General features: G+C 48.3%; 1 protein-coding gene across 1 annotated transcript in view; it reads left to right on the forward strand.

Moving 5' to 3' along the window:
- LOC143299895 (uncharacterized) overlaps nucleotides 1–7510 on the forward strand; it is a 134990-nt gene extending 127480 nt beyond the window's left edge. Inside the window, exons 4-5 of the mRNA XM_076613391.1 lie at nucleotides 3332–4827; nucleotides 6861–7510. Of these exons, the coding sequence (XP_076469506.1) occupies nucleotides 3332–4827; nucleotides 6861–7043 (1679 nt within the window). The 3' untranslated portion in view covers nucleotides 7044–7510. The remainder of the gene's footprint in view (nucleotides 1–3331; nucleotides 4828–6860) is intronic.
- The last annotated feature ends 1876 nt before the right edge of the window (nucleotides 7511–9386 follow it).

The following is a 9386-nucleotide window of genomic DNA, read 5'->3' on the forward strand; positions in this document are numbered from 1 at the left end:
ACGCCCACACCCCCCACCACACACACACACCCCTTATCAATAGTTCCACCACGGTATCTGCTGTTGTACTCGATTCGAGACGCGTTTTTTTTTTTAAATATGGCCACGGACTAATATAACACGACCTCGTACTTGTATGGAGAGAGAAGAAAGGAAAGAAGAAGAGAGAGAGAGAGATGGGGAGAGAGAGAAAGAAAGAGGGAGAGAGAGAGATCATGGGGGGGAGAGGGGGGATCATGGGGGAGAGAGAGAGAAAGAGAGAGGGGGAGAGAGAGAGATCATGGAGAGAGAGAGATCAGGGGGGGGGGAGAGGGGGGATCATGGGGGAGAGAGAGAGAGAGAAAGAGAGAGAGAGAGAGAGAGAGAGAGAGAGAGAGAGAACAGTACAAAGGGAAGCAAAGAGCCCAGTCAGCATGTTAGCGAAGGTCACGCAAGGAAGAGAATGGGTGTAGTTTTATTTCGTGGGGAAGCGAGTGGAGTGGTGTTGTGGTGTTGGGTAGGGAGGGGGTGGGGGCTTGGGGGGTGGGTGAGTGAGTGAGGTAGAAAAAGTTGCAGTATAGTAGTAGGCCTTCACTCTGCTCTTGTTGCAAAGGGGGGTAACTGGCCAGGTGGAGGTGGGTGGTGGTGGTGGTGGCTCTTGTAAAAAAAAAAAAAAAAAGAAAAAAAGAAAATGATTTAAAGTAAAACGCACACATGTTTGCAATTGGCGCGCGCGCACACACACACACACACACACACACACACACACACACACACACACACACACACACACAATTTTAAGTGGGAATGAGAAGGAAGGAGAGAGAGAGAGAGAGGTCTCTCTTTTTGTCCTTTTTTTTTTTTTTTTTTTTTTTTTTTTTTTTGTAAATGGTGTGTGTATGTGTGTTTAAACGTTTTCAGATTGTCAATTGCATTCAGTTGTTAACGCTGCAGTGTTGAGTGGCTGAGACGTAGAATGTAGAATGAAGGAACTCTGTGTGTGAAGGTTTTGACACACTAGCACTCACACACACACGCGCGCGCACACACACGCACGCGCGCGCGCACACACTCACACACACACACACACACACACACACACATACACACACACGCACACGCAGCTTAAGTGTAAAACTTTTAAACGTGGGGGGTAGGGAGGGAGTGGGTGGTGTGAATATATATTTTTATATATAATATATTTCTGAATCAGCTTGACCTTCAGTTTTTCTCCCCCTCTTCCCGTTCTTGTGCACCACCACCCTCTGCCCCATCTCCTTATCCTCCACCCCTCACCCCCCCCACCCCCATCTCTTTATGATCATCGGTGTTATCAGTCCGTCTGCGTCATGTCCTTGAGTTGTGTGTGTGTGTGTGTGTGTGTGTGTGCAGTTGCTGAGCAATAGCGCTGTCCTCAGTCGTCTGGGGTGTATTTGACACGTCCATGTCTGTCTGTCTGTCTGTGTGTGTGTGTGTGTGTGTGTGTGTCTATATATCTATCTGTCTCTATCTGTGTGTGTGTGTCTCTCTCTCTTTCTCTCTCAGTGTTGCTTCTGATAGAAGGCAAGACGTGTACTCTCCCCCCCCCCTCTCTCTCTCTCTCTCTCTCTCTCGCACGCACACGCACACAAACACACACGAAAATTCACTTTGACCCCAATTCATGGCTGAAACGTTTTCAAGATTTATTGGGGTTTTTTTTTTGTTTTTTTTTCTTATAATTTCTTTACTTTTTTTTTCTTCAATACGAGCCGCTCTGCATTTAATATTATGATCCAAGACATGCCCCCAACCCCACATCCACCCCTACTACCCCTCTACACACACACACACACACACACACACGGACTGTACAAGCCTCGATGCGATCAGCTGATCGTCACTCGCCGGGCGCGTGCCCGGTGGTTGGGTGGGTGTGCCCTGTTGGAGGGTTTAGCCAATCGGAGTGCGAGGGCAGCAGCTGCTTGCTGGATACGTGATAGCCGTGGTGGTGCACAGCAGACACACACGTGTGTGTGTGTGTGTGTGCGTGTGTGTGTGCCTGCGTGTGTGTGTGTGTGTGTGTGTGTAGGGGTAGGGAGGGCAGGGTCTGGCCTGCCCTGCCCTGCCCTGCCCTGCCTCTGCATGCAAGCTTGCTGTAGTGCAAGGCTAGACAAGATGGGCTTGCGGCTGTGTATCTAGATCATGCAAGCCTCTCTCCAGAAGAGCTGTTTGCATCAGTTGTAGGAGATTTATGGCTGGTTATTTAGAAGCCGGTGGTTGTTGCTTCAGTACGAGTTTCTTGCGCGCGAGCGCGCGCGCGCACACACACACACACACACACACACACACACACACCCGCTACATGGGTTTTGGGCACTTGTTTCACACACATTTCAGTTTCCACACAACCCCGTGGGGTACCTCCTGGTCTTTTTACTGAACATAGTGATTGGATCAGTGACATTGTTTCGCTTTGATTTTAAATCTCCCCCCCCCCCCCCCCCCACTCCCTCTCCATTCCTATGTCAAAGACACACTGGCTGGAATTGTATGCTGTGCATGTAACATGCTGATGTGTGCACAGGACATGTAATGCCGGAAGATTTCTTCAGGCAGCATGCACACATAGTGAAGTGTGTGTGTGTGTGTGTTTTATATGAATATGTGTATGTACATGTGTGTATATATATATATGTGTGTGTGTGTGTGTGTGTGTGCGCGCGCGCGCGCACGCGCACAACATCATGTCAACGAATTGGGCCGTGTTTGGTTGGGTTTGTTTTTTTTTTTTTTTTTTTTTGTTTTTTTTTAGATCTTCTTCCTCTACTTTCTTCTTTTTTCCTTCCTCTTGTTCCTCTACTTGTTCCTTCCTCCTTTTTTTTTTTTTTTTTTTCTCCTCGTCTTCTTCCTCCTCGTCATTTTTCCTTCATGGTCTTCAGCATGTCTTCTTCATCCTCTTTTACATTGTCTTTGTCTTCTTTATCATTATAATTATTATTATTATCATCATTATCATAATCATCATTATTGTTATTGTCATTACTGTTATCATCATTATCATCATCATCATCATCATCATTATTATCATCATTATCATAATCATCGTTGTTGTTATTGTCATTATTATTATCATCATTATCATCATCATTATTATTATCATCATTATAATCATCGTTGTTATTGTCATTATTATTAACATCATTATCATCATCATCATTATTATTATTATCATCATTATCATAATCATCATCATTATTATTGTCATTATTATTATCATCATTATCATCATCATCATCGTAATATTTATTATGACTTTGCCATCGCACTGGACTGACCGCATTGTCGTTGTCTGTTGTGTGTGTGTCGACAGCTTCCCGCCTGGGTCGCCGGCCGAAGCGGCTGAAGGAGGTGGGCGGGGACAGCGGGGGGTCAGGGGGCGGGGGGGCGCGGTCCCACGTGGGCAACATCCCCATCGCCCCCTACCCCTCCCAGCAGGACCTGTACAAGATGCGCATGAGCGAGCTGCAGAAGATCCTCCACTCCAACGGCAGCTTCAAGGAGGAGCTGATGCAGGCCTTCCTCACGGCCGCCAAGGCCAGCTTCCAAGAGCATTCCAAGAGCGGAGGAGGAGGAGGAGGGGTAGGAGAGGGTAAAGGTCAAGGCCAAGGTGTTGGCGGGAGCGGGCAACAGCAGCTGATGAACGTGTCGGGCGGGGGTTTGAACCAGAACTTGCTGTCCCTGGCAGGGTTCCTACCCACCACCAGCAGCAGCTCCGGCATCGACACCACGGCAGCAGGGGGTGGGGGTGGTGACGGCGCGGGGGTTCTTGGGGGTGTTGCGGTGGTGGACTCTCCGTCAGGCCTGCACAGCCCCGGGGGTTCGACGATCGACATCAGCAACCTGGCGGCCCTGGACAGCTTCCTGTTTGAGCATGGGATGCCGTCCACGCCCGGCGGCGGCGGTGGCAGTGTGGAGATGGTGGGGGAGCTGCAGGCGGCCAACAGCCCCTTCAGCCTGAGCAACGTCAGCCTGGACCCCGTTTCCGCGGCAACCAGTCCCCTGTCGGACCTGTGCGCCGCCTCCCCCTCCACCACCACCTCCACCACCCCTGCCCCTGCCAGCAACGCAGGAGGTGGGGGAGGTGGCGTGCCCTTGGTCATGTCTACGACTGCTGTGGCGGAGGCGCTCTCCCCAAACGGGATGAACGACTTGCTCAACCAGAATGTCCTTCCCCTCCCCCAGGCCAGCAGCGCCTCTGTGGTTCTGAACACCACCACCACCTCCTCCTCCTCCTCCTCCTCTCAGGCGGCGGCAGCGGCAGTCATGCTGCAACAGCAGATCCAGCAGTACCAGCAACAGCTTCAACAACAACAACAACAACAGCAGCAGCAGCAGCAACAGCAGCGCATCGCCGATTCCAGTGCCATGGCCACCATCACTACCACCACCACCGCTGCGGCAGGTATGGGTGTTGGGGTGGGCGGCCTTCACATCAAGACGGAGGGGGGCCAGCACCACCACCTCCCTCACCCCCATCTCCAGCAACCACCCTCCCACCACCACCACCACCACCAGCACCACCAGCACCAGCACCCTTTCTCCCCGCCCCCGGTGTTTGTCAAGACTGAGCCCATCTCCCCGGAGCCCACCCCCTCCCCCTCCTCCTCCACCACCCCTACCCCTACCCCTACCCCTACCCTCCAGCCCAGCGGCATGGTAGTGATGGCTGGGGCCGCGGCGGTCAAGCCAAAGATCGAGTCCAGGCTGTTCAAGGATGGGCCGCCGCCCCCGGACACCAACGTGGCGGCCATCATTGAGGAAGTGAGGCAGACGCCCTCGGAGACCCGGAGACTTTTGATAGAGCAGGTGAAAATGAGTATGGAGAGAGAGAGTTTGTGGGTGGGGTGGAGGTGGAGGGGGATGGGTGGGGGGGGGGTTTGTGTGTGGGTAGGGGAGGACGTAGGGATGTGTGTGTGTGTGTGATGGTTGATTGTGACACGTTTTCGCTGTATATTGAAAGGGTGGGTGGGTAGGGGAGGACGTAGTGATATGTGTGTGTGTGTGTGTGCGTGTTTGTGTGCATGTGGGTGTGTGAATGTTTTGAGTTATGCAAGACAAGAGGGAGATGTGGTTATAATCTTGCATGTTCACACACATGAATGTAAATTTGGTGTCATATACTGTACCATGTCAAACTGATGCAAACTAGGCCTATCGGTTTGCTCTGCTTGGCCAAATTTTGCGCGGTTAACAGTGAAAAGACGCCCCCACCCCCCACCCCACCCCCCTCCGTCTTGCCCGGTCCGCTCTTAGCCAATCAAACGCCTCTAAAAGCTATAAGTGCTGAATCATTAAACTCCTCCTATTGCAAACACACTTACTGACGTGCACACACACACACACACACACACACACACACACACTGTACATACTGTGACACACACACGCATGCACACGCACAACCTTCATACGCAAACACATGCCTGCACACGCATACATGCACTACCAGGCGTGGTCATCCTCAAACATACACTTACCACACATATCCTTTTCTTGCCCTTCACACACACACACTTTTTTTTTCTAACATGACTGATTCTTTGGTGGAGAGACAGAATAACTGCTTGACTACTGACATGAGGGGGGGAGGGGGGGGGGTTACCAAAAGATGAAAAGGTGTAAGAATGTGTGTGCTGGTTGTGTGTGTGTGTGTCTAAGGGGAGAGAAAGAAAAAGAGAGGGGGAAGAGGGTGGGAGGGAGAGTGGAGGAGAGAGAGGGAGGAGAGAAAAAGTGGGAGAGAGAGAGAGAGAGTCTGAAGGTGGATACATGTGCATTCTTATTTTTCTTTATATTCATCTGTCCACATGTTTCATTTGGTCAGTCGTTCACAACACGGTAAAGAAGGGTGACGGAGAAAAGAACGGGAGATTTTATTTTCAGTTTCATAGGAAGAATTATTCAACTGATAAGGGGGTGGGGTGGGGGGGGGGTTGAGGTGGAGGGAAGGGGGGGGGGGTTATGGGAGGACTGAGGAATGAAAGAGAGAGAGAACAGAATGTGGAAAAGATAGAGTTCAACATGTAAAATGGAGAGGGTGAGTGTCAGTGATTGGAGAAAGAAAAACATGATATTGGAAGGGTGCGGATGGGCGTAATAGCCGAGTGGTTAAAGCGTTGGACTGTCAATCTGAGGGTCCCGGGTTCGAATCACGGTGACGGCGCCTGGTGAGTGAAGGGTGGAGATTTTTACAATCTCCCAGGTCAACATATGTGCAGACCTGCTAGTGCTTGAACCCCCTTCGTGTGTATATGCAAGCAGAAGATCAAGTACGCACGTTAAAGATCCTGTAATCCATGTCAGCGTTCGGTGGGTTATGGAAACAAGAACATACCCAGCATGCACACCCCCGAAAACGGAGTATGGCTGCCTACATGGCGGGGTAAAAACGGTCATACATGTAAAAGCCCACTCGTCTGCATACGAGTGAACGCAGAAGAAGAAGAAGGAAGGGTATGTGTGAGAGGGGGGGGGATGGGGGAAGTGGGATTAGGACCGAAAATTAATCAGTAATCAGATATTGTATGCAGTACTTCTATAGATTATTATTTGAAAAGATGATGATGTGGGGGCCTACGATTAACAACCAACTGGACTATTTAACACATAACTAGCTAACTTTAATAAAGAAAATTTTGAAATACATAACTTTTTCACACACACACACACACACACACACACACACACACACACAAATCAACATTTGAAACTGGTAACGTGTGTTAAGTAATTTCTGGAGGCAAAAACGATTTCATTTCTAAACAGTGGGTGTTAAACCACCCTGGCAGATGCATTCAGTATTATATAAACAACTAATGTGAAATGTGCGGCTGGGTGTGCAGGTGACAGACGCCATCGTGGAGGCCCATCTGACGACCACCACCACGTCGTCCAAGGCCATAGAGGAGGCCAACGTGAAGCTGGGGCTTACCAGCAGTGGGGATATCATCGTAAGCCTCTCAAACAGACACCCGTCCATGTCTAGAAATTTGTTGTGTACAGGCAGTGTAGTCTTTAGAGAATGACTTGATATCGGACCTATATAAAATTTATCCCATTGGGGACGTTATCGTAAGCCTCAAGACGTCATCATAAGCCTCTCAAACCGGGTCCATGTCTCGAAATTTGTTGTGTACAGGCAGTGTAGTCTTTAGAGAATGACTTGATATCGGACCTATATAAAATTTGTCCCATTGGGGACATTATCGTAAACCTCAAGACGTCATCGTAAGCCTCTCAAACCGGGTCCATGTCTAGAAGTTTGTTGTGTACAGGCAGAGAGAATGACTTGATATCGGACCTATATAAAATTTGTCCCACTGGGGACACTATCGTAAGCCTCAGGACATCATTGTACACCTCTGAAACAGACTAGTCCACATATAGAGATTTGTTGTGCACAGGCAGTTTAGTTTGTATCATGAGAATGACGTTATATTGGAGCTGTTGGGGATGTTATTGTAGCCTCTGCGACATCATCATAAGCCTCTGATGTCCATCCGTGTCAAGAGTTGTTGTGCACAGGCAGTTTAGTCTGTCTCATGAGAATGACGTTATATTGGAGCTGTTGGGGATGTTATTGTAGCCTCTGCGACATCATCATAAGCCTCTGATGTCCATCCGTGTCAAGAGTTGTTGTGCACAGGCAGTTTAGTCTAGGGTCTTAAGTGAACGACGTAATATCGGAGCCATGTAAGTTTCATCCCACTGGGGACATTTAGAGTAAACCTCTGTCACAGTAGCCAGAGCCAACCGTTTGTGTATAGTCAGTTTAGTCTCAGGTCTTTGGAAGAATGTTGTTATATTGGAAATTGTGATTATGTTGGGGATTGTGAAAGGTTTGTCCCATTTTGGTAAGCCTCTGGGATGTTGTCATTAGCTTCTGTAACAGTAGCCAGAGCCAGAGATTTGTGTATAAGGTCTAAAGCCTTTGAGAGAATGATGTAAAACTGGAAATTTTGAAGGTTTTGTCCCATTGAGGATCTTATCATAGCCTTTATTAGAGCCAAAGATTTGCGTACAGTCAGTTTGTTTTAAGGTCTGGGACCACAGTGGGGGATGAGGGAAGTTGGGAAAAGAATGACGCGCTATAGCAAGATGTTTTAACTCTTCCATACGAACGGCAAAAGAGACGACATTAACAGCGTTCCACCCCAATTACCATCATCAAAATATTGCAAGCAGAAGGCTCTTATACTAAAGACGTGAATGTTGACAAAGAATACCACAATTCTGATGACGGAAGCTAAAGGTTGGGTCATTCAGACACCCACTGGACATCCGAGGGGTCTGTGTAGAGAAGAGAGGACTGGCCTTACTGAGTGAGTTAATGAATGATAAATATTAGAGCTATTGAAAGGCTGTCTCATCTGAGACATTATTGTAAGCCTCTGTAGTAACAGAGCCATCCAGAGCTAGAGACCTGTGTGCAGTCAGTTTCATGTTTTGGTCTCTAAGAGAATGACGATGTATTAGAGCTGGTGAAAGTTTTGTCCCATCAGGGATATTACTGAGTGCCTCTGTAGTAGTCACCAGTGCTAGAGATTTGTGTGTATATATGATAGTCAGTCGTGTCCGACTATGACCATCAGAACAGCAGAGGAGGCAACTGCTGTTCCGACTATCTGGGCTAGAATTTGATTATAGTGGAGAGTGTCTTGCCCGAGTTACATCCCCACTCTCTCGGCCAAGACGGTTTTAGGACAGTCGGTATTGGGATGGTTCCCAAAGGCCAACTAGCCCACAAGGCTGCAGCACTAAGAACCAGTGCAATTTTGCCTCCTAGTTTGAGAGTCATAGTCCTTCACAAAAGACTAAGCTGTAAATGATTTCCCATTGACTGGAGAAACCATTGATAATACAGCTCTCACTTTGCTGTTGGCCCAAATGTAAACTTATGTCAATCTGTGATATAAGCCGAGTGTTGGGCGTAGTCAGTTATTATGTCTAAGGTCTTCAAAAAAGAACGACATTATATCCAAGCAAGTGAAAGGTTAACACATCAAGGACATTATTATAAGCCTCAGTAGCCGTCCGCCACATCTGGTGATTGTGTACAAACTGCTGCCTTGTGAATGTCGTTGAATATTTGTGTTGGCTATTTTTGGTTGGTTTGTGTTGTGGATGTATTGTGTACTGCTATTTTCTCTTTATCCTTTTTCCTTGAAACCTCCTTCAGAAAAAGGGTCTTCATCAGAATAGAAGGTTGTTGGCATTAAATTATTTGCTCACTCTGTCTCTGTCTCTCTCTCTCTCTCTCTCTCTCTCTCTGTCATTACTCACATGAAGATCTTCCCGTGCTTGCCATCAGTATTTGCCCTCAGCTAACATGAGCTTTTAGAGTGCATTAGCAGGTCGTTATCAAAACA

This window comes from Babylonia areolata, chromosome 25 (genome assembly GCF_041734735.1).
Source record: "Babylonia areolata isolate BAREFJ2019XMU chromosome 25, ASM4173473v1, whole genome shotgun sequence".
In the NCBI taxonomy this organism is placed as follows: Eukaryota; Metazoa; Mollusca; class Gastropoda; order Neogastropoda; family Buccinidae; genus Babylonia; species Babylonia areolata.